Source organism: Nilaparvata lugens, chromosome 1 (assembly GCF_014356525.2).
Source record: "Nilaparvata lugens isolate BPH chromosome 1, ASM1435652v1, whole genome shotgun sequence".
In the NCBI taxonomy this organism is placed as follows: domain Eukaryota; kingdom Metazoa; phylum Arthropoda; class Insecta; order Hemiptera; family Delphacidae; genus Nilaparvata; species Nilaparvata lugens.
This window is the reverse complement of record NC_052504.1, coordinates 69,270,440-69,295,225: the sequence shown is the minus strand read 5'-3', so window position 1 is coordinate 69,295,225 and position 24,786 is coordinate 69,270,440. Positions and strand designations below refer to the sequence as shown.

Here is a 24,786-nt window from a genome sequence, read left to right as displayed (position 1 = left end):
TATTATATCACTGGTATAATAAAGTCTATTGTGTGCCCCATTCTATTATACCTATATATAAACCCCAAAAATTTTAACTTCATACGCTCATATCTCAAAAAGTAATTATCGAGAAATTTTTTTCCTGAGAAAACTTTATCATTCTGATAGCTTGATTGTATACAAATCGAAAAACTTGAAAAATACCACCAGTAGAAAGTTTTTTTAGCCTTTGCACAGCCTCAATGTTTTGCGTTCTGTCTTTTATGATATAGTATTTTTCTTTTTAAATATTACTATAGTATCTCCTCTTATATTATCCCAGTTGTTTATCCGTTCTATAAATCAATACATGTTGAATCATGAAGTTATACAAATTTAGTGCGCCTTTCATAATTTAAGGTAAATGGTAAATATAAGATCTATATAATAAAAATATTCGAGTGGTATCCTGTGACTCACTGCAAGCACTCCAGGGTTTTCTTTGTTGGTAGTGCAAAATGAAATTTAATTTACTATTTACTGACTTTACTTTAATTTATCCGGCTCTACAGTCCTGGATGGGCTTTGGCCTCCTCAACATTGCCACCATTCGTCTCTATCCTGTGCACTCGTCGCCAGGTCGACCTCTCTTTCTCGTCCCAAGCATTCTTTCTTCTTGATGGCACCCTATCATCACTCTTTCTGGCTAAGTGTCCATCCATTCAATCCTGATCCAATGGCCTGGTCTATCTCACTATTAAATCTGGCTTTCCACACTCCTCCACATGTTTTCCCCAGATTCGTCTGTGCATTTTCCTCTCAAATGACCTTGATGCTTTTTGCAAATAAATGTCAATTTTAGCAGAAAGATTAATATTCATTGAATTTATTTTGTAGGATAGATGTAATGTTCTCTATTACAACCATCAATAATTGAACATATCAATAATCAAACATATCAATAATTTAAAGTGAATTAGACTGAATTCTCGTTTTTTAGTCAGTGTTCAAGTGAGTTTCATTACTAGTTGATTATTATAAGAGACTCATTTAATTTTGCGGTCACGAATCATGAATTGATGGTTGGTTTATTGATGGTTTAATTAATAATATTCAGACTATGTGGGACCTTCCCCTTGCTGAATCTTCACCCAAAAAGTCACGAATAGCAAGAGTTTAACTAGCAAGACATTCATCGCTTTATCGGGTTTAATGTGTGTCAAAGAAATTAAAACCAATGTAACAAAAAATCGTGAATTGATTATACATTTCATATTTTTCGTTTAATTAATATTGTAATATTCCTTTAAAATTCTTTGAACTGTTGTTTTTTCCATCTCGTGTTGACTAGAAAACAGTCAACATTTGCTGACAAGACATTGCTGATAATATAAGAACTCACTTGGCTTGTTGATAATTTATTTTCCGGCTAACAATATTTAATTAAAATATTTTGTAATGTAGTATAATGTGTGTTATGTAGTAAAAATTGGAGTAAACTTGGAATTAATATGCATCTTGTTTTATCATACTAATTCAAAACATCATCAAATCAAATAATCTTTATTTGCAAATTAAGTAAATATTCCCCACATTGCACGGACTTCAAAATGAATACTTTAGAGTATTATCTTTTGGGATTCTATAAAATCAGCGATGGAATATTTTGAAATATCATTATCATTCAAGACTTACATTTTCCCTTGATAATAAATTTTATCTCGTTATCATCCTGTTGGTTACAGGATTCATCCCAAATCCTGTCAAGCGATAATAATAGTTGTATAGCTGGACGCGATATCTTTTTACTTCAGTCTGAGCCGGTTGATGGCCTTAATTAATAGTGAAGTTATTAAAGTGCTGAATTTAGTTGAAATCACGAATAACCATTGAAAACATTGATGTGTTGAATTACGCTTGTATATTTTTCTGGGGATTAATGTAGTTCATTTTACTGGATTTAGTCGCAGTGAATGTATCCAGTTGTATCAGATACTTGATTTTCATTAACATGGAAGAACAGTCCGTTAAGAAAAGTCATATACCACGTAGAAGACCACTACAAGTTGTAAGTGACAAAAAATTGAAAACATTTTCATTACTGGAGTCCATACGGATTTTTATTATCAGTTTAAAACTCTAATTTCATATTCTTTTGGTGTGTTTAAAAATAAATCTTTCAAGACCTTCTAATAAAATAGATCTTATTAAAATACAAATAAACAATTCGTCTACTCTTACTTATTTTTTGTATCAAAATTATATAAGAATACAATAAATTAGTTGTGGCTAGTTATGTAAAATTCCTGAAAATTCTCTATTCATGGTAGAAAACCAAAGTTTATAAATTTCCAGTTAGGCCTCGATACAGTAAATACATTATCTAAATTATCATATAAGTAGTATATTAATTCTATCATTCATTGGCTTATACTCGAATCAATGTCAAATCTTGTCATTGCATATACAATTTGATTAAATAATCACTTTCGCCTAATTCTTTATTTATTTTTAAGAATAACTCAGTGTATCATCTTGATTTCTTCATTCATTTATTAAACCACTACAAACTGATGTTGATAAAATCACATTTCTCTCTAATGTGGATGATGACCCAAAGCTTGTAGAACATAATTTAGTATAAAAAAGTGGTTCAACACACTTTGTAACATCCTTCTTGTTGGAATTGGTAATTGGTTTTCCTCTTGAAAATATGTGTTCAGTGAGATTCAAGTAGTTTATAATATTATTGTGAAAAGATTAGTTGTCATTATTATATAAAAAAAATAATAAATTGTAGTTTATCGTATGAAATTAAGTTCGCTAACAAAGTGATGAAATGTGAAAATGTGATGAAATATTTTATAGTAGGTAAACTATATTCATAAAATTCCAAGTAGCCTAAATTTATGTATTTGTTCAATGCAATTATACAAATAGGTTGGAAAAAACTCGCGGATTTTTCAAGTATCTTAATATATAATTTAGATTCTAATCATACCAAGCTGTAAATTTTATTTGGTAATGGCAGTCCGCAAGTACTGTACCCCATTTATTAATGATCTTCCCAGACCACTTTACTGTAATTAGATAGTATGAGAACTGAGAAGACATACATTTCCAAAAAAATACTATAACTGTTACTTGAACTTTGTATAGTGAATTATAGAAATCAGGAGTGTATTTCGATTAGCCCAGGTGTTCGATTATCCCAGGTGCTCGAATAGTCCAGGTGTTCGATTACCCCAGGTCGGACTTTCCCGATTAGACCAGGACCTGGTATAATCGAACTACTGGGTTAATCTAAGCATTCTGTCTCGATTAGCCCAGTAGTTCGATTGTACTAGGTTTTCAGCTTCATTGTAGAATAAAACCTGGTATAATCAAAACCTGGTTTAATACAGACACTCCCGAAATCAGTAAGATAATTCAAAATAAGCGTTTTTACCTGTATTGTCTATCAATACTGTATGTTCATGCTTCTTGATTTCAACTTTCCTTTGCTCTGAATCCAATTATGGATGGCAAGATCTCTCAAATAATAAACTCTTTGAACTATGAATTCTTCGTTATTATAAATAATAAGACTTTGAAGTAGGCTATGGTATTAAATGCTTTAATCAACATTGGCATAGTGTAAATATGAATACCCATTTATAAATACCGGTAATACATTTCAATACATTTATTACATCCATTCTCAATTGATATCATACTATTCTTAATCTATATTTTGACTCTTTGAAATATTACATGAGAATATACAAATATAATTTAATAAATGTATTGTTGGAATGATTGTTTACCAGATGCCGAAAGAGAAGAGGCGTCACTCGTGGGCTCCGACGGGAGGAGGAGGTGGAGGAGGCAGAATGTCGTTTTCAGGCCGCCTGAACACTCTGACCACCATTGGCGAGGAGCAGTCCCCCATCAGTCCGCCTCAGGCTAACAGCACGCGACTTGATGGTCAGTGCAGTGCAGTCCATTCTTTGTATTATCATTAAAATGTTTCTTACTAGGGCTACTATAGTCGATTCATAGAAAGGAGAGACAGCAGTAATAACATACTGCTTGCACTTGTGTGCGCATATAAGTGATGACTCAATATTCATTGTTAATTGTTTGACTCGTAAATTCCAGTTCACAATGCGTTCATGGAAACTGAGTCACGTATTGTGATTATTCAAATCAGTCTATGACAAAGATGTTATTTGTCTATAAAGGTATCTACTGTAAATCAGCCTGTAAATCATGCTGCTCTAAGATCCACTCTCACACACGCATGTTCGTTTATATCGTTTCTCGGAACCGGCTACCGGAGCTGTCATCGGCTCCCAGAACACACTATAGGCTAACACACTTTTCTCTATTATTATTCTACGGTATCATTCATACGAGTCTTCTTTTCTATTGGCCGATCGCTTTGGTGATTTCGGCCATCTTGTATCGTGCAACAATTTGTATAGTTTATCTTGTATCGTGCACTATTTGTATCTTCAAAAAAATATTGTATATCTATGAATAATATTTTATCTGTTGTTTTTAGATACAATGTGTCCATTCGAGAACTTTGAACTCGAATTGATGAGAGACAGAAAATGTGACTTTTCCGACATAGTGGAGGATACAAAATATTCGATCCTGGAAGAACCAACTCTCACTGCTCGTGATGCAACTATCTATAATTGCGACAAATCTGTCGATCTGTAAGTTCTCAAATTTGATGGATACCATTTTAATATTTTGCTTTTGGGGACTTCGATTTTTTGAAATCGCTGTTAAAAGCGTCAATATACGATAGACTGAATTGATACTTGTTCTTCTTCTCAGCCTTCTCACATCAAGGGGGGGGGGGGTAGGCGTTTCCAGGAGTCTCAGTCATGGGCTTCGTTTGGTGTTAGTCCCTTCTCTACAAAATCTTGGGCGATGCAATTTTCCTATTTCTTCCTAGTGCCTTCGACATCTAAGTGGTAGATCTTTTTTCCACTGAATGGATACTATCAAGTATAAATTTGATTTGATTTAAATGAATAAAAGTTAGCTTTATCGCTCGAACTGTCTTGTGTATAAGATATTGCATTTTTTGTAGAGCATCAATAATTTATGTGCACAGACATTCCAACAATGTCTTCCCCCAGCGGAACTCAAGTGTGCTCAAGCACTTGGGGGCTGGATGGTATTCCCGTGATTTTTGATAATGATATACTGTTTTCTTTGTAATTCTTGTATTTCTGTATAAATTATTTTCTGTTTTATTTACACCTTATATGATTTGTAAACTATTGTTCTTCGAGAAAATAAATTCGATAAGCTTTGTATAAGCAATTTCTAAAAATAGCAATATTTTGAGCAACTTAACAAATAAATTTGTGGCATCGGACTATATAAGAATTGGGATACACTAAAAAAAATTGGAAATCAATCGCTACTGTAATGGTTTTGCTACTCACCTTTCAATATTTATTCATTCAATCGTTTAAAATATTACGCAACTTGCACAAACTACAGAAGCTCAAGGCCAATCAAATGGTTCCAATTGGCTTCATATGGTTTCAATTATAATTTCTACAACAGTCCAAATATAATAATAATCAATCGACAATAAATATTATAGAATTTAATCAATAATAAAAAGAGTTTTCCAGGCTATTACGATTTTTATGTCTAATATTTTATGTATTAAGGCAGTTTTCAATTTTGAAATGAATAAATTTTGCAGCACATTAGTGAGCCAGAGCCGAACGACACCACGCCACGAGGGCACTCCTCCATTTGTGCTGCGTCAGCGCATCAACAGCATGACAACTATTGTCCAAGATGTTGTCAAGGAATACGACGAACTGCGAGAATTCACCACTCTCGAAAAGCAGTTTCACACTGAAGAAGTAAGATTATACTGACAATAGCCCTGTTTGAATAAATAAGTCTGAAGTGCTCACCAAAACCGAACAATAGATAATAATCTGTTTGAGAATAATTATTGGAGTTATGAAGAGAGTAGTTGAAGAATTTTAATTCTTTCTCGATCATTAAATATTTGTATGGGTATTCGGTAGCCTAAATAAGTGAATCTCAATTTTATACTGGAAATATATTTCTATCAAATAAAAAATTATAATCTTGCATTATTTTATAACATACTCATAGTTTAATATTTCACTTTAACCATTTTGCAGGCTCTTTTGATTAATCACTCTCCAACTTTTCTACAACCTGTGTATCCTAACCTACAATTACAAATTTTTCAATTTCTCACACTGAAGATGACACCATTAGTGTTGAAACATGTTAGTGATTTTTTTTAAAATAAATAAGTGATATTTTGACAACCTAGAGTTTTCATTAATAAATAATTGAACAGATTTTAACTTGAAATATAATGATATGTGATTGAATTTTAACTGATCAACCTGGTTTTAATAGGTTTCTTCTCTTGAGTAGATATCTCTATTTGACTGTGGTTTTCTTGTTTCTTGTGGAGTTGAAGATTCAGTATAATATTATTACTGAAGCAAAACAAGTATCGCTTCACCTTAGCTTCATTGATTGCTCAGTCAGTGTGACAATGCCTTGTTATGTTAATTATTTTTTCTTGTCTTATTTACTTAAATCTTTTTAATGGTTCTATTTCAGATTAACAATATAATTGAAGGACTCAAGCAAGAGAATTCTTCATTGAAACTAGAATTGGAATCTTCGGAAGAAAAACGTCGTGAAACTGAGGCCAAACTGGAAGCTGCTGACGAAAAAATAACATCTCTGGAAAATGAACTGTTCACCTACAAAGAAAATATCTTGGAAATGGAAGATAAACTGTTGAAAAACATGGTAATTTTTATAATTTTTCTACATTTTATTCATATTGAGATACCAATTACTCAAAGTTTTACAAGTTTCCAATCAGTCAAAGCTTGTCTACTTTTAAACTTAACCTTCCGGTAGTCGCGCCCTCCTCAATCACACGAGCAGTCGCGTGTTGTAATGTTTACAACATCCAATTTTCCAAGTGTTATGTACTCTGTCTACTGTCAAAACATATTAATTAATTGTATAATTACTATTCCCATCTTATTGGATTATTCACGCCTGTAAACATTTGGATGACTACAATTTCGTAGCCCAAAAAGGTACACCAAGCAAAGCCATCAATTCTGTGTTATTGGTTCGTTTACAGTTCCCGTATACAGTCTTTCCCTATCATACTTATGCACTGTCGCGACTAAATGGCACCTAAAGACAACCATCGGTCGGTTGATACTGCAACTCAGTGGAGTGATGGGGAGAAAGTTTTGGAATGCATAGGTGACTCATTCACTGACACCACCCCATTCAATAGTTTTGTATTTTTTTACAACAGCGCGACTGCGGAAGGTTTGTATGAAGTTCAAATTTGAGTTTCTAATTTTCAATAATTTACCTCAGAAAACTGATTTTTTTTCTTGAAGCTAACTTCTTTCAATTAAATTTTTGTCATGTGTTTTATTGTTTTTGATTACACTAGGATACGGATCTGCTTCAAGAGTTGGCTGAACTGAAAATAGTGAATGCAAGAATCGAAGAGGAGTTGAAAATGAAAGCTGATGATTTCCAAAAACTCAAAGAACAGGCCGATGAAGTCAATACAAATTATGTCAAAGTAACAGCAGAAAAAGACAAACTTCAAACAGATATTGTGGGTATTCTTTCATAATTTGTTTTCATAACTAATGTAATTTACAATAGATACATTAAACTCATGAAACAATATCTTCGATTATTTCTGCATATGTTCAATATGAATTATTTTTACTCTGCCTACTATTAAGTCGTATTTTTCTCTAGAACAAAAGTCTGGAGTGCTACTTTTTTAGAAGAATTGAAGTAGCCTTATTCTGATAACAGGGTAGCATATCTTTAAGAGTTTATCTAACATTTGAGCATCTGAGTCTGAGATTGGAGTAGCTGTTATAGGTAATGCTGATGGAAGATGAAATGTTGAATGATAATACATTCTTCATTTTTTCTACTTGATAGTTTTATTAAATCATAGAATTACTCGTACCATTTTATTTTGACACGATCGACCTCGGCCATTATCAAGTGTCAAAATTTATTTCTATTTTGACACTTAACAGTGGTGTGATCAGCTGAAACCGGTCGTGTCATAAAAGAAAATGAAAGTGTTATTGTGATTTTCTACATCATATCGGTACTTGTGCCAATATGGGTAAGTAGTAGGTTCCTCAAGTCCCTACTACTCGTCATGGCAAAAAAATCACAAAATCTTCTTGTCTTTGAAAATCTCAATGAAAGTAGCCGAAATTTCAGCCACAATGACATGTTCAGTCGCACCATGATTTATCCATTTTTGATATATTTTTATATTATATCCATTTTTATTAGGCTACTACTTCACTTGAAATAATTGATGAAAGGAGAACATATCAACTCCACTTTACTCAACTTCCGCATGAATGAGGTAGAAATCTGATCTTTAAATACGAATAAATCAGAACGTTATTCTTGAAGTATTATTTGCATTACATTAGCAAACCATTTATTCAATACACTACTATCTACGATTAATGTGTTAAGATTGTCAGTTTTCCGCATTTATCAATTTCACAAGGTTGTTATCATGTTTACTTTAAAATTGAATAATATAATTCCTGCATACCTTCACAGCGTCAACTGATCAATAAAGTGAAAGAACTGGAAACCGTAAACTCAGACCTGGAAGTAACACTTGATCATAAGAGTAGAAAGTCAATTGAACGTGAAACGGAGTTGGAAAATGAACTTAAGGTGAATAGTCTCAGCATTTCCGATTACCTTTATTCACTCAAGATCTATTGTAGAGTATTTTGTTTGTTCAAGTTGAGAGGTAATTGAAAAACTGTATTTTCATTATTGGAATATAAATGTGATAATTGAACTACTTATTCGTTTTTGAACTTGAACTTATTATCTTCTCTTCTTTGAATTTATTTGAGTAAAATCTATTTTCATACTTTTCATAGTCCAAATTTTATTCAATACATGCATGATGTTTTTCACAGTCGTTGATGTTTTTGGCATAAAATATGTGTAATATCTATCTGCTCTGTGGCTGATGTGATTAATCTGCTTGTAGATTTATTTGATATAATACAAATATTTGTTGATCTTCAGTCAACTTAATTTCTCCATAATATATTGATATCGAGTAGAACAAACTCAATTTTTCCAAATCAGGGATCTATAACATTTATTCATTTTCCAGGCTGCCTGGCAGGCTTTGGAAAGTCGAGAAAAGATGATGAGGAAAGAAGTCATTGATAAGGAATGCTTACAGTTGAAGAAGTAAGTTATTACTCATTGTTTTTAATATAATTCAGTGATAATTATGTTCGTTGAATTCCATGTTTTTTAAATGTAATACTCTTATTTGATTATACAGTATATTAGATAATGTGCCACGTTCTCTTCCTAATCGACACCATCTACAGTCGAACCTCTATATAACGAAGTCGATTATCCCGAGAAAAAATTCGCTGCCGAGAGGTATTCGTTATTGAGAGGTTCTGTCAAGAAAACTGCCACGATCCTATGGATCTTATAATATCGTATCACGGCGGTAAATAAATGAATATGGTACATAAAACATATCATCGCGAACGTAGGTAGGGTACCTATTAGACCAATATTAATATGAAAATTTGAAAATTAATGCTGTCGATAAAAAAACATGTTTTTTGAATATTTTTAGAACGTAATAAGAGTAAGTAAACTCACCAATTTATTTCCAGAAAGCTTGATTTGTACTATTAGTAGAGTTTAATCAACGTACATTATTCTGTAGCAATATTTTTCAACTTTCTACACTACTATTAGATGGAACGCAAAATACGGTAATTTTGTCAATATCTTCACTATAAATACTATAATAACTCAGATTTCCTTTTTTTTTTGTTCTATATTTGAAAAGTGAGTAGCCTAATATCGGTTGAATTTTGCATTTGAATAAAACATCATGTTTGATAAACTACTCACATTTATTCAAACAGTCGGACATGTCTGGTACACTATTTTTCAGTTTTAATCCTTGCCTGATAATTTTGAAAGCCTCTAGAACTTCTTGATCTGACGGATTCTTCTCCTCAGGTTTGTCACAGTCATCATCATAGTCAGTTCAAAGAATTGAAATGTGTGACAAAAGCAAGAATGGGAAAAAAGTCCAGTCGTTCATCTGCCTGGTCTACAATAATGAACCCAACGACAAAAGACAGAGAAGAATGGCGCAAATTAATACAGAGAGCCCACCCCAAATGACATGGGAAAATGATGATGAAACATTTTATGAACTAATAAGAATATAAAAGGGAATTGGATAAAATATTAATTTTATTTCAACTTGAAAGCTCTTGGAATTCAATTCCCAGTAATTTGCATTCAATTTCCGACATGTGTTTCACCCTCTATTGACTGTCTACCACTCTATCTTCTTCCTTCTTCCTACCTGAATTGCCATTATTTTTAGTCTATTGACCTGTCTGCTGAAACTAAAGAATTCTTTGAAAATGACCGTCTGCTTCCTATATACACTACACTTTGTATGTTGAAGTCAAGAGAAAACTTTGTTGTTGAGAGGTCCGAAATTCGTTAAATTAATAGAGGTAAATGAGCAGCAAAAACTCTAAAATGTCATGGGACCAGGTAAAAATTCGTTGTGTAGAGTATTTCGTTAAGTGGAGGTTCGTTATAGAGAGGTTCGACTGTATTTTCTTTCGAATTATTTCGTTAATTTTCTTATGTTTTGAGTTTGTCAATTCTTTATCAATCTTTTATCAGTCTTTGAAAATGAAGAATAATTGCCTGCATGCTACATTGCATGTGTGTGTGTAATCAATATTAATATTTCAGTATTATGATTTGATGAATTTATGGAGATTAATGAGGTTTTTCATTTCGTTTTGTGTGTGTATTTATCTCACAGTTAAACTTGCTGTTTACAGGATCACCATTGAAGATAAGGAGGACGCCTACTGTACTGATGCATCAGACGAGATTGATAGAACTGTGAACGACTCGAATCCAGTTGAGGCAACAAAGAACGACACAACTGAGGATGGTTCAAAGTCACCCGAACCGACTGACGTCACCTTGAACAATACGACCCTTGACCTGAACGCAACTGTTGAGGCAACTGAGACAAGCAACTTTATTGCTTGCGATGCTACCCTTGACCTGAACGCAACTGTTGAGGCAACTGAGAGAAGCAACTTTATTGCTTGTGATGCTACCTTCAGCAACATTTCCATTTTGAGTCCTGTTGAAACATCGGACCCGTTGAAGTCGTTCTGCCTCAACGAATCGATGATGCCTGTTGTAATCCATGCTGAAGATGACGAGACAGCCTCGCAAATCAACACCTCGGTCTTCGAAAACAAAATTTTAATTCAGGATCTGTGCGATATGCTCGGCGATAAAGACCAACTGAAACAGAAAATAGTTGAAATGAAAAGTGAAGCGGCGGACATATTGAAAGAATACGAAGACAAGAAGAGCGATTTGTCAAGAATAACTGAACAAGTTTCGTCGTATGAAGCTTTTATAAAGCAAGTGAAGCAAGCACTGAATTTAGAAGGCGATGACAAATGTATTGATGGCATCGAGAAAGAGATAAACAACTTGAAAATGTCCAAAGACAATATGGAAGCTAGTTTCAAGTCTGAAATTGACAAACTTCAGGTCGAGCTCGATGTGACCAGAAGGTTCGAACAGGTTGTGGTGGAATTAAGTAGGTTGGTTGATGCTGATTCCACATCTGACGTCGCGTTGACGAATAAAATCACCGATCTGGTTCAATTTAAAACGCAATTTGTTTCAAAGCTTGGCAATGTACTATTTCCAAATAGAACTACACCGATTTCTTCTGAAGAAGAATTAGTGCTTGCAATACAGTCTGATCATGCATCAAGGGATAGAATGCTGGCAGATTACAAAGAGATGTCTGATGCTTATGACAATGTTTTGAGTACTAAACAATGGGATCAAGAAAGAGTTGACTTGGTAGAAGAAAAGTTCGAGAAACTTCTTGACGCATTGGATTTACCATTTACGAAATGTGCATATGACTTCCCAATTGAAGAAGCCGAGCAGATGAGAAAAGATGCAATGAATGGGGTGTACTACTCCAAGCAAATCATTGACCTGCATAATCTGATTGGTAAAGAATATGACGAAAAAGAATTGTCATGTGAAGCTGTGAAGAATGCAATCATTGATCTAAATAGACAATTGGACACCCTTAAGAGCAACCATGGAGAATATGCTACTAAATTAGAAAATTTAACACAAGAAATCGAAGATAAGTCAAATGCTCTGAATCAGCTAATCGATTCCATTCAGGAATGTACTAACATTACCTGCAGTGAAGATAACGTGGTCGACTGTATGAAAGCAATACATAAAGAGCTATCAGAAATGAGAAGCAGCTTGAAAGAACAATCATCCAAGTTGACAGATAATGAAGGGATGAAAGATAACCTTCAACTAGAGATTGATGTTTTGCTCGAGAAAGTGAAGAAATTTGAATCATTCACTATGAATATCCATTCTTTATTGAAAAGTGAATCGAACAATGCCAGCCAGAATAATGATGAAAAATCAAATACATTACTTGAGAGCATTCAAAATGCAGAAGATCTTGAATTGCAAGTTCAGCAACTTCTTGAGGATACTTCATCATTGGTAAAACATAAAGAGGTTTTGGAAAAAATCTGTTCAATTCTCAGTGACAACAGTGACGCTATTTTCTCAATTGAAAATATATTAGATGAGATGACTAAGTACAAAGCTGAGTTTGTAGACATGCAGTATCAACTAGACAAGTTGGAAGATTGTCAAAAACGTATTCCGGAATTGGAAAAACAAATTGAAGAAATTGGAAACAGCAACAAAGTTTTTACAGACGTTTTCGGGAGAATTCGAGGTGAATTGGATGTGGCTGAAGATGTGACTATTGACTCGCTGCCTGGGCTCATTATTCAAATGAAAAATCAAACACTTACTTCATCAGATCGTCTACACAAACTTGAAGAATTTGTTGATAACTGTTATACAGGTTTGAATGTCTATTGCGATTTATCATCTGATGATAAATTAGGCTCAATTGTTAACAAAATTCACGATTTAGTAGTGGACATTGAAAGTACTAATGAAGAAAATATTTCCTTGAACCAGTATAAGAAGGTTTTGCAAGAAATATTCCAGATTTTCAGTGAAAATGTGCTGTCAATTGAGAATATCATTCCAGTGCTAACTGGATATAAAATGGAATTTGGTGAGATGAGGCTGGAATTGGAGAGAATGGATGATTGTATGAAGCGTATATCAGAGCTAGAGAATAAAGTTCAAGAAATTGAAACTATAAACAAGCATTTTGCGTCTGTTTATGAAAAGATCCTGACTGCATTCGTTGATGAAGATTTGACAGTCGAATCATTACCTGAGAGAATCATTCAAATCAAAAATGAAGCTATGACTTGTTCCGATGTTGCACTGAAACTCCAACAGTTTGTCAACAGCTGCGTGTCTGCACTGAGTGTTGGATTCGATGCCTCGTCTGCAAATGATGATGATAAATTATCAGCAATACTATTCGGCCTTCAACAGCTAGCTGTTGTCAAATCAGAATCTGTTGCAGTAAGTGAAGAAAATGCTATCTTGAGCAAGCATAAACAAATTCTGGAGAAAATAATTCAAACTTTGAGCGAAGATAGTGATGAAGTTATCACAGTTGAGAATATAGTTGACGTTTTGACAAAGTATAAAACAGAATTTGTTGAAATGCACGAGAAATTGGAGAAGATCGATGAAAATGCCTCAGAAGTGTCAGACCTCAAACGAATGTACAATACTTTTGCTCAAGTTTTTGAAAAAGTGTCAAATGAAATCGAAGGATTTGACGCTGACTATGAAATTGAAAAGTTGCCTGAAGTTATCAACAGAATGAAAAATGAATTGAATGATTTGCAGCGGTTCAAAGTTGATGTTAACAATCTTATGAGGATCCCATCAAATGATGAATCAAATGCAATCTGTTCATCTGAGGAATTGATTTCAAGTATTAAGGATACTGAGAAAAAAATTGCCAGTTTGAATGAAAAACTAGAATCAGCACAGGAAGAAAATAGTCGGTTGACTGAAATCTCTAACAATTTTGTTTTGAAACTAAAGGAATACATGTCGATTGGAGGTATAATAAGCTCTCTGGGGTCGGATTTGGGATGTGAAATGCAAACTAAGATTGAAGAAATTCTAGAACGCCAGATCGAGAGTCCTGAACTGAACAAGCAAATTGAAAAGCTGGTTGAATTCAATAGGTTGTATTTAGAATTGGAAAACAAACTTGGCACGACTATTGATGACATGAAGGTGTACGAGGATGCCCTCAAGAAACTGCAGTGTGCTGTGGGAGTTGACGATGTGAATAATATTGAAAATGCAGTGAACGGTTTGAAGAATGATGCCAATGAGTTGACCGCTTATAAGAATGTACTGAAAGAAATTTCCGGACATCTATCAACGGAACAGGATTCAAGCTTCTCTTCTGAAAATATCTTGCCATCCATTGTTAATTTGAAGAACCAAATTTCAGTCATGACTGAAAAAATGGAGACTCTCGAGGCCCGAAATGCGAAATTGAGTGAAGCCTTCGAGGACCTGGATAGCAAGATGAAATACATTGGTGACGTAGAACTGGTGCTTTCGAGTATTTCTTCAGTTCTTGGAGTTGAAAGTAGGGAGGAAATCTTGTATGCCGTGGAAGATATGAAGAGGAATCTCTCCGATTTGAAGAATGATGCTACAAAGATTGCTTCAGATAATGACACCTACCTCGAAACTATTCAGTGTCTCTTCAAAAAGTTGAGTGGCGAAAACATCTTGCCATGTGATGAGGAACTGAGAGACAGTTTGATTTCAAAAGCTGATTCAATGTCAAATGAGATTTCACGCATGAAAGACTTATTGAACGGAATAAAACAACTATTATCTGATCTGAGTGAAGTTGATCTACAAGTTGACGATGAGGTCAAGCTGGAAGACGTCAAGAATGCCATCGAAGACATCAAAAAGAATCTGTGCGAAGTCTACGAATTGAAAATAGAAAATAAGAGTATAAAATCCGAAGTGGAAGCAATGAAAGAGAAGATGCAATCACACTTCGAATGTGTCGACATTGTATTCAATTTGTGCAATCTGCTGAGCGAGACTATTGGAAAAACTATTGCCAAATGTGATATTCTGAAGATAGTTGACAGCCTGTTGCACAATGGAACTATTCCATCGTTGAATGAGAGCTCCGTTGTCGACATGGAGGAGGCTGGTGCAAAGGTCAGTGAGATTGATGCATTGAGAAAAGAACTGAGTGACTTGAAATCGCATTTCAACAATCTAGCGATTATGTTCAATGCTGAAGGCCTGACAGATAGAGGTGATCTAGTAGAATGTGTAAATAATTTGAAGAATGATTATGAAAATCTTGTTTCGAAATGCAACAGCATGCAGTCTGAATGTACCAACTATAAGGATTCTCTAACTGATATAATCAAATCTGTTTTTGAAAGTTTTCCCGAAGAGACTAGCTTGGAAGAAAGAATTAAACTGCTCACAGAACGTTTCCATGCACTTAAACAAGTTGAGAATGCGCATGGTGAAATTGTCAATCGCAGTCAACAGCTTGTCGAACTCCAAAATAGCATTAATGAAGAACTAGGCTTGGCAAATTCTGATTCCACTGTGGATACTTTGAAAGTGTTGAAGTTAGACCTGGAGAACTTTAAAAAGAATGTTCACGAATTACAAGTACAGCTAGATGTTATTTCAAGCGAAAAAGTCGATCTAAAAGAGAAGGTAGATTGCATTATTTCAGTTATTAAGGAAAATCCTTCTATTGATAGGTACGACGATCAAGAATGTTTTACATTTGATTTCTACAAGTGTAAACTTTTGAAAATGATTGAAGACTACAACAGTCATGTAGATTTCTACAAGATTGTATGTAACTGCTTGTCAGATAGGGTTGAAGATGTTTCAAAAGAATCTGTGTGCAGTGCCATAGCTAGTATCAAGAACGAGAACAATTGTTTGAATAGATCTCTCCAAGAAATGAGCGCCAACAATGAGAGAATAATTTCTGATCTGAACGCTGCCTACGAAACAGTGATGAGTAAATTGGAACTGAGCAAAGAAAACGAGCAAACTGTAGAGCAATTGAAAGAGTTGGTGTTGGGTGAACCTGGAGAAATAGAAGGTGATCTGGTACAATCCGTCACTAATCTGATTGATGAAAAATCCAAAATGGATGCGCGTCTGCAGGAAATGTTGTCTGAAATTAGTATGATGAAGAGTAGCATGACCGATAACCAAAATGCGCAATCTGAATTCAATAAATGTCAATCTTTACTACGAGCAATGCAATCAGAACTAGATATGTCTGACGAGGACCATCATAGTGAACTGCTTGATGCAATCAGAGAACTTAAATCCAAGTCCGATCAGGCTCAACAGGAACTATCGGCAGTCACTGATCAACTTCGAAAATGTACTGAATATCTCAACATCGAACTTTTGAAACTCAACGGAAAAATAGGTGAAGATAGTAAGAAGGATGAAATTCTTGAATCGATGCAGCTATTGTGCGGCAATTCCTTGCTTGAACAACTCAAATCTGACTCAACTGAGCTTGTCAACTTGTGCAATTGTAAGCAGGCTACACTAAACAATTTGAAGAGTGAAATAGATGTACTTGGTGAAACTGTGAAGAATTTCGATACAACGAATAGTGATCGTGAAGCTCTGTTCCAAAGACTTCGTCACGAACTCGAAATACAAAGTGAGAATAACGAATCAGTGTTTGATTCGATTGCAATGTTGAAAGACAACTTGCAACAGCTAAGAAATGAGAATACCTGTGTGATGACAACCAACGAGGAGCTCAGAAAAACTTCGGAAGCCTTGAAAGTAGAACTAGATGAGAGTGCTAAAAATGTAGAATTTCTAAAGAGTGAAAAGGATAGCTTGAATGAGCAGGTTAAAGCAAATACAGAAACAATCGACCAATTGAGGGTGGAATCACAAAACTTGAATATCAAATTGTCAGATTCATCGACTTTGATCGCTAGTAAAGATGAAATTATTCGTGAAACGGAGACGCAATTACTGGAATTGAAAAATAATGTGGAGTGTAATGGACAACTAGTTGAAAACTTGAAGAGTGAGATAGCGAGTCAACAGAAAGTAATCGAAGATTTGAGAAATGAGATGAAGAGGATTGAATCCGTAAAAATGAGTGAAAATCAAGGAGAAGACAGAATCAAAATAGAAGAAACTTTGAAGGAGTTGAATCAAGTGAAACAAAAATTGGACGATTTCATAGCTGTTGACAAAACACTCAAGAAGAAGCTGATTACTGAAATAAAGAATATGAAATCTGACTTCAAGCCAGGAAGAGATGAAGAAACATCTGTTCAGTTGCTGGACAGTTTTGTGGCCGTAGTTATGGAGAAATATCAAGAGGTTATTATGACATTGAATCAAAATTTCGAAGTTGATAAGAAATCATTGAAGGAGAGAATCAACCAACTTGAAAGCAAAGAGAAGAAAACAAAAGAATGGATTGAACAGCTTGAAGCTGAAACTGATATTACAAATCAAGATATAAATGCAAAGAACGTGGAAATTGAAAGACTCACCGAAATTGTAAAAAAACATGAAAATGAATCGGCAAGAAAATCTGAAGATTTAGAAAAAATAAGAGAGGACATGAAAAACTGTGAAGTTGAATTGAATTTACTACGAACTGAAAATAAAGAAATGGCTGAAAAATTGAAGGATCAACTTTCCGAGCAAAATCATTCAGCCTCAGATTCGATGAAATTGAGAGAGAGTCTAGACAGAGCAATCGCAAAACAAGATGCACTCTCAAACGAGCTGAGTAACAAGGCAATTGAAATCTCGCAACTCAAGTCGACTATTGACTCGCAACAACAAGAACTAAAGAGCTACTTCAACAAACTGAACGAAAAGCAAGCACTACTCGACGAAAAGAATTTGATAGCTTCCAATCTCACGGACAAGAATGAAGCTTGTCTACAGGAGATTGAAGACTTGAAACAAGAATTGAAAAAGGAAAAAGACGAGTGTGATCGACTGTCCAGCTCACTCAACACCTTGAAAGCAGAATACAGCAATGTCCAACAATCGTTAGAGACCTACATTAAGGCAAACGAAGCACTCGAAAGTAAACTTGAAGAATTTTCCAGGGACATGATTGATACAAAAGCTATGGCTGCTAATCTGGTGGAATCGCTGAAAAGTGAAGAGCAGAAAGCACAAGCAAAAATGAAAGCTTTGGAGAAAATCAACGAGGAGAAAACAAACGAGTGCAACGATTTGAAAACAAAAATTTATTTATTTGAGATGGAAATGTCAAAATATAACTCAACGCAAGGTGAGACTCTTTCCAAGATGAAGGAAGAAGTGGATGCTGTAAATAAAATGAATAAGGTGTTGAGTGATAACCAGTTAGAGAAAGAAAAGTTGATTCGTGATATGAAACTTGAATGCCATCGTCTAGAAAAAAAAGTTGCTGATTATGAAATTAAATTCGAAGAATTTTCGAGAACCTTGTCTGTGTTACACAGTGACGTCATTAAAAAAGACCAAGAACTAAACAAATTGCAAAACTTGAAAGAGGAGATAATAAAATTGCAGGAATGTTTGAAAGATGAAGAAACAAAGTGCGCTGAGTTGAGTAGTAAAAACTGTCTTCTCGAGAAAGATCTAGTCGACCGGATGAATCAAATCACCAAGCTACAGTCAGCTATGGAAAAGTATGAAAAAGAACTGCAAGAGGTTCGGGCCAGCTCAAACGTGGAACTCGATCAAATCAAGATTCAGTTGAAGAATAGCGAAGACGTGATCAATACTGTATCAAATAAGGCTGCCCTGCTTGAAAAACAAATCACAAAACTGAAAAGCGATATTATCTGTAAAGATGAGGATTTGTCCAAAATGAGGAAAGAAGTGAGTCGGCTGTCGGTTAGTCTTGAGGAGGTAACAAAATCCGAGCTCAGACATCAGCCGAAAAAACTGAAACTGAACGCATTGAATAAATTCGAAAATTTTGGCTGCAACGAAAAGGAGAACGACGTGAGTTTGAAGTTGAACACATCTCACAATACACCGCAGCAGCAGATCGGGGGTTGTTTGAAGTGTAGAAAGTTGGAAAAAGAAATGGGGTTGTTGTTCAAGCCGCCTGTTGAGGGGGATATGCTGGTTGAGAAGATGAAGCAATCTCTGGTGAAATTGGAGGAGTTTGAGAGCAATTACAACAGTCTGCAAACCGAATACAAAGAGTTGGACGCTGAGTGCGAGGATCTCAACACACAAATCAAATCGTTGGAAACGGAGTGCACGAATCTGGTGTACAAGAGTGACGAACTGACACAAAACTGCAACAAGTTGAAGGATGACCATGAGAAGGAATTGGCGACAAATGCTATGTTGAAAAAGAAGAACGAAAACCTGACGAAAGACTTGGACGCATGTGGTGTTGAGCTGGAGCGGTGTCGCGAAATGCTGAGAGGTTCGCGTCGAGAGCGAAGCGCCGCTCTGCACGGCTCATTCCGTGAGTCGGACAACAAGAGATATCAGGCGATGGACCTGAGTGCGAGCGAAGCGCCCTCTACGCCTGTTGCCGGTGACTTCAAGTCCATCAAGCATCGATGGGAGCAGATGTCCACAAGTACGCAAAAGCATCAACCGACTCCAAGCAGTAAGTGCTTTCATTTCAATTTACTTCTATCTGTTTGCATGTACATGATGAACTATTCTACCAAGATAATACTTATGAATATATTATTTACTTTACCGAGCATCAAAGTTGATAATTATTAGATGTAAAGGGATGTTGCATGGTATCAAGTTTTTCTAGGTGGCCAGTTAGCAACAATCGATTCATATTTATGGAAATATTTTAAAGTGATATCATTGTCTGTCTGTAAAAAGATGCAATTCCCAACTTGAAATTAAAAAGTATTGTAGAAAATATTTTTTCTCACTAAACACTTACACTTAGAATGTATTATTTCACGTACATTCAGAGAGAAGTCTACATCGTACTATGGCTTGAGCAGAACTGAGCTTTTACAATAATACTGTATTCTAGTTGAATAAGAATGTATTGCTGGCTTAAGTGTGAGAATATTATTATTGGTACTCAACCAAATTTATTTGGTTATTTTATTTGCATTAGTCTATTGTTCGTCACAATAAAATAATTGTATGAACTGTAGAAAATAAGTTTGATTGGATAAATAACTTACTGGTATTGAAAAATCCATTTTAATGATATTTTCTTGATGTTTTTTTTTTTACAGAAGAATGTCAATGCGAGGATCTAATGAAGCAGAACCAAGACTTGAAATTGGAATTGGCTGACAAAAATAACAAAGTAACACTTCTTGAAATTCAAATTCAAGGACAAAATTTCCCCTACAAGAAAAAAGCAGCTACTCTTGAGGAAGATCTGAACGAGGCAAAAACAAAGGTTAGTTGGAAAAATATTCCACCGATGTAAAGTTGTTTCATGTAAATCTCAAATTGATAACATTTTGAAAAATACTGTAAGTATGTAATTATTGTAAATAAAATAGTAGTAGGCTATGTTACTCTACAAAGCCGGGACTTGTGTGTTCAAGTTCTTCCGTAACTTACGTATGTGAGTTAAGGTCTGTGGTCGATTTCAAATAATCTCAAAAAATTATATATTCTATCAAATCCGAAGAGCATGATAGCCATGAAGGCTATCAATATTGTCGCAAGAGATTGATTGAGTCTCGTGCTCTGAGAGAGCATATATCTATATCTTGCTGAAACAAAATATATTATATCCCTAAGGTATATATCCCTAAAAAAATACTGTAAATAAAAATAAATAAGGTGTTGAGTGATAACCAGTTAGAGAAAGAAATGTTGATTCGTGATATGAAACAAGAACTTGACAATTTGCAAAAAATGAAAGAGGAGGTAATAAAATTCCAGGAATGTTTGAAAGATGGAGAAACAAAGTGCGCTGATATGTTTCTGTTTCTTAATTACTTCTTCAATGCTTCAAGGACAATTATTCATAACAGGTGTCAGAAATTTGCAAAGCAGGAACCAGCTGCATGTTTGCGAGCCGGACCTCAACAATTGGAAGCTTTATGCAATATTTTCCAAAATTCTGGGGCACATCTCCGAAGAGCCTATTTCTTGGTAAAGTGAAACATTAAGTGGGGTTTCACACCAAAGCTGAGCCGAGCCGAGCAGAATCCGCGTGCGTGCTAACTATGAAGAATTTAGTCGGGAGCATTCAAATCAACGTCGGGCCGAGCCGAGTGGATTTGTGCAGTCGGCTTGACGCCCAACTCGAGCGTTTTCGGCCAAGCGGATTCTGCCTTCTTTCAGTTCAGTTCGATCTGCCCACTTAGTGAGTTCTCACTACAAGGCTAGAAAACCTACTGAGTGAATCGGCTTCAGTGCGAACGCAGGCAGATTCCGCTCGGCCGATTCCGCTCAGCCCGGCCCGGCCCAGCTTTGGTGTGAAATGGGTCTGAGGCTGTGCAAAGGATAAAAATAAACTTTCTACTGGTGATATTTTACAAAGTGTTTCGATTTGTATATCATCAAGCTATCAAAATGAAAAAAGTTTTCTCAGGAAAACATTTTTTTCCGATCATTACTTTTTGAGATATGAGTGCCATAAGTTTAAATTTTTGGGACAGCACAATTCAAATTCGGTAAGAAATGAATCCATGAGATTTAGAGGATAAATTCTTCATGATATTGTTGATTAAAAAAAAAAAAACAATTTTTTTAATCAAGTAAATTTTGTTTTATTCAATAAACAATACCATGTAGAATTTATCCTCCAAATATCATGCATTTATCTCTTACCGAATTTCAAATGTTCTGTCCCAAAAATTTAACTCAAGGCATTCATATCTCAAAAAGTAATGATCGGAGAAAAATGATTTCCGGGGAAAACTTTTTCATTTTGATAGCTTGATGATATACAAATCGAAAAACTTTGAAAAATATCACCAGTAGAAAGATAATTTTTAGCCTTTGCACTGCCTTAAATGACCCAACCTCAATAGAATAGAATTTTGCAGGGATGAGTATGTGTAGAGAAATTTTAAAACGCACGCGGAAGGAAAGTTGTCTAACATTGAGTGATAAGATATTTATTCATTCAATAAATAACACAGCATAAGTAATATGATACACTATTGAATATCATAGGCTACATATTAAAAATATATGGATGCATACATAAATCTGCAGTAAACAGCGGATCTCGATCAGAGTGTATTGCTAAATAGAAGGAGAAAGCTTTCTTTGATGGCCCAACTAACTACCTACGTAATCAAAGCCGTAGTGCATTCGTGTGACGTCAGCACAGGTAGGATTCCTACACCAATAAAAATTCGTTGATTTCAGCCGATCTATATTAGCTAGTGTTTCTATTGGTGTAGGAGCCCTACCTGTGTTGGCGTCACACGAATGCACTACGGCTTTGTTTACGGAGGTAGTGCCCAACTCGTCATTCAGGATGTTTTTCTCAAAGTAAGTCTTTCTGCCTTACACATACTGGCGGGTCATATAATCTCATCAATTTTAAGTATTTTAAATTTAATAATCTGTGTTTTAGTTTGTATTTAATTGTAAACAGCAATGTGTAATTAAATAATGTGAAAGTAACACATAACCGTGCTACATTTGGACTGTCGTATAAATTAGACATGGCTAACCGTTTTGGGCTCAAGCCTGTAGTTCATTCCTGGAAGTTGTGTTATGTTAATTGAATAATAAGTACATTCTGATGAATTAATTCCATTAAAAAATGACACCTCTTTATAATTTGTGTGTTTTTGGTAGATTATGACACTGAAACAAGAAGTGCGCCGACTGCAGACGTGCCTGCATGACGTGTCCGTGTTCCAGAGCTGCGAGACGTGTCGCAACAAGGCCAAAGCAAGCACAGCCGAAGCAGCCGTACAGACCACGGTAACCGACACTGAGGCCAGTGTTTCTGGCAGTGAAATCATCCAGGTAAAAATTAAATAATGATAGTACATCGTGAATTTAGAGCAGACTAATTTTTGATATTTTCTTGAGAGCTAAATGTGTATCTGGAAGAAATTTGCAATAAACCAATCAGGTTCCATTAATTTCATCAACGTGTGTTTTAGGAATTCTAAGAGTTCTGTGGCAGTTATCGCTTTTGATACTCGGGTACTCTAATGAGTTGGATACAGTATTATCAAGGTGCGTACAGATTTACGCCAAGCTGATGCCAAGCTTTTTATATCTGTATTTTACAGTTTCTATACAAATACAGATATAATCAGCTGATGAAAAGTGGATTGCTCGTGTTCGCCGCGCGTAAATCTGCACGCACATTTATGGAACTTCATTGTTTAATAATATATGCTTATATTAAGAAATTTGAAGTTTCACTGTGAAGGCCTAACAAGTGTACAATGAAAAATAGTTATAAGCTTTTTGAAGTTTATGTTCTTATCTTGATCAGTATTTTCCTTGTCCTATTCCAACTGAACTCATCAAATTTGTTCCATTATTATATTTTTATCATCATCATCATCATAGTTGGCAAAAATTATGTTTATTAGCTTTTTGAAGTTTATGCTTTATTCTGATCAGTATTTCCCTTGCATTATTCTAATTGAGCACATAAAATTTGTTCCATTATGATTATTATTATTATTATGATTATCATCATCATCATTATACATAGTTGCTATAGATAGTTTAGATATGAGAAAATGGCAGCTTGTGAAAAGGATGCTTCAGCAGATTGGATGGCCTGGTGGCTTGTGCGAAACAGATTGTGAGAGAGCAGAGCGCATGTTTTATTTCTTGTGACTGAATCATCTATATTAGCTCAATTCAATCTAAAATACCTTTATTTTTACTATTACCTTACTGTTCTTGAATAGGCTATTTTTCTTATCTCCATGCAAATTCCTTTTGCAATTCTTAAATTCATTTTTTAACATCAATGAAGTCAACCTTTGAAGAGCATCCTGATCCTAATTGTCAACTTATTGTTTGAATGTTTTTTAAATTTTCAGAGGCAATCTGTTAATGTGCTCAAAGAGAAGACTGCAAAGTTGGAACGAGAGAATATGCTGCTGAAACGCTAATAATTATCAATTCTATCTCAAATATAATTACTATAGGTCTATGGTCTATCCATCAAAAAATACGAAATGTATACAGGGTTGGTGAAACAGCTTAATATTTTTTTGCAAGGATGATTTGTCCATGATCAAATGATCAATGCTGATCCTATTCTTATTAAAAAAACATATTTTCTCCGAAAATACAATAAATATATATATATTTTTTATTTATTTATTACAAATAAATAGGATCCCCAATGAAATTACAGTCAAATATGAGTCCTTGCAAAAGACACATTAATCTTTTTCCATAATTTTCACCAACCCCTGTATAATAATAAATTGTAATCATTGAGATAGAATCAAATATTTAAAGTAGTTTTTTGTATTTATAAATGTAGTTAAACCATTTATTTTAAAAGTTATTGAATGTATTTATTATAGTTGATTAATATGAAGATATTTGAACATATTCTGAGTTGTAATGCTAAAAATGAAAAATTATTAAAAATCAGTATTACTATTTTACTCAATACTTGAGCCTAGTTTATACGATGCCAGTTGGCGAGACAATTGTCATAAGTCAACTGACTGACATGAAATTATTGTC

General features: G+C 34.6%; 1 protein-coding gene across 1 annotated transcript; it reads left to right on the top strand.

The window, feature by feature from the left end:
* Positions 1 to 1,775: 1,775 nt before the first annotated feature.
* Positions 1,776 to 24,260, top strand: LOC111045729 (reticulocyte-binding protein PFD0110w). Its single transcript, XM_039441397.1, has 12 exons — positions 1,776 to 2,029; positions 3,771 to 3,927; positions 4,508 to 4,667; positions 5,681 to 5,846; positions 6,595 to 6,789; positions 7,463 to 7,633; positions 8,626 to 8,745; positions 9,203 to 9,282; positions 10,935 to 19,762; positions 20,367 to 20,536; positions 22,909 to 23,082; positions 24,126 to 24,260. The coding sequence occupies exons 1-12, from the start codon at positions 1,973 to 1,975 to the stop codon at positions 24,195 to 24,197; spliced, it is 10,350 nt and encodes a 3,449-aa protein (XP_039297331.1). The 5' UTR covers positions 1,776 to 1,972; the 3' UTR covers positions 24,198 to 24,260.
* Positions 24,261 to 24,786: the final 526 nt, after the last annotated feature.

Excerpts from the sequence above, each read along its gene's own strand:
- LOC111045729 (XM_039441397.1), top strand. The coding sequence starts at position 1,973 with ATGGAAGAACAGTCCGTTAAGAAAAGTCATATACCACGTAGAAGACCA. Across the intron at positions 2,030-3,770 it reads GTAGAAGACCACTACAAGTT|ATGCCGAAAGAGAAGAGGCG; the intron begins GTAAGTGACAAA and ends ATTGTTTACCAG. Across the intron at positions 7,634-8,625 it reads ACAAACTTCAAACAGATATT|CGTCAACTGATCAATAAAGT; the intron begins GTGGGTATTCTT and ends ATACCTTCACAG.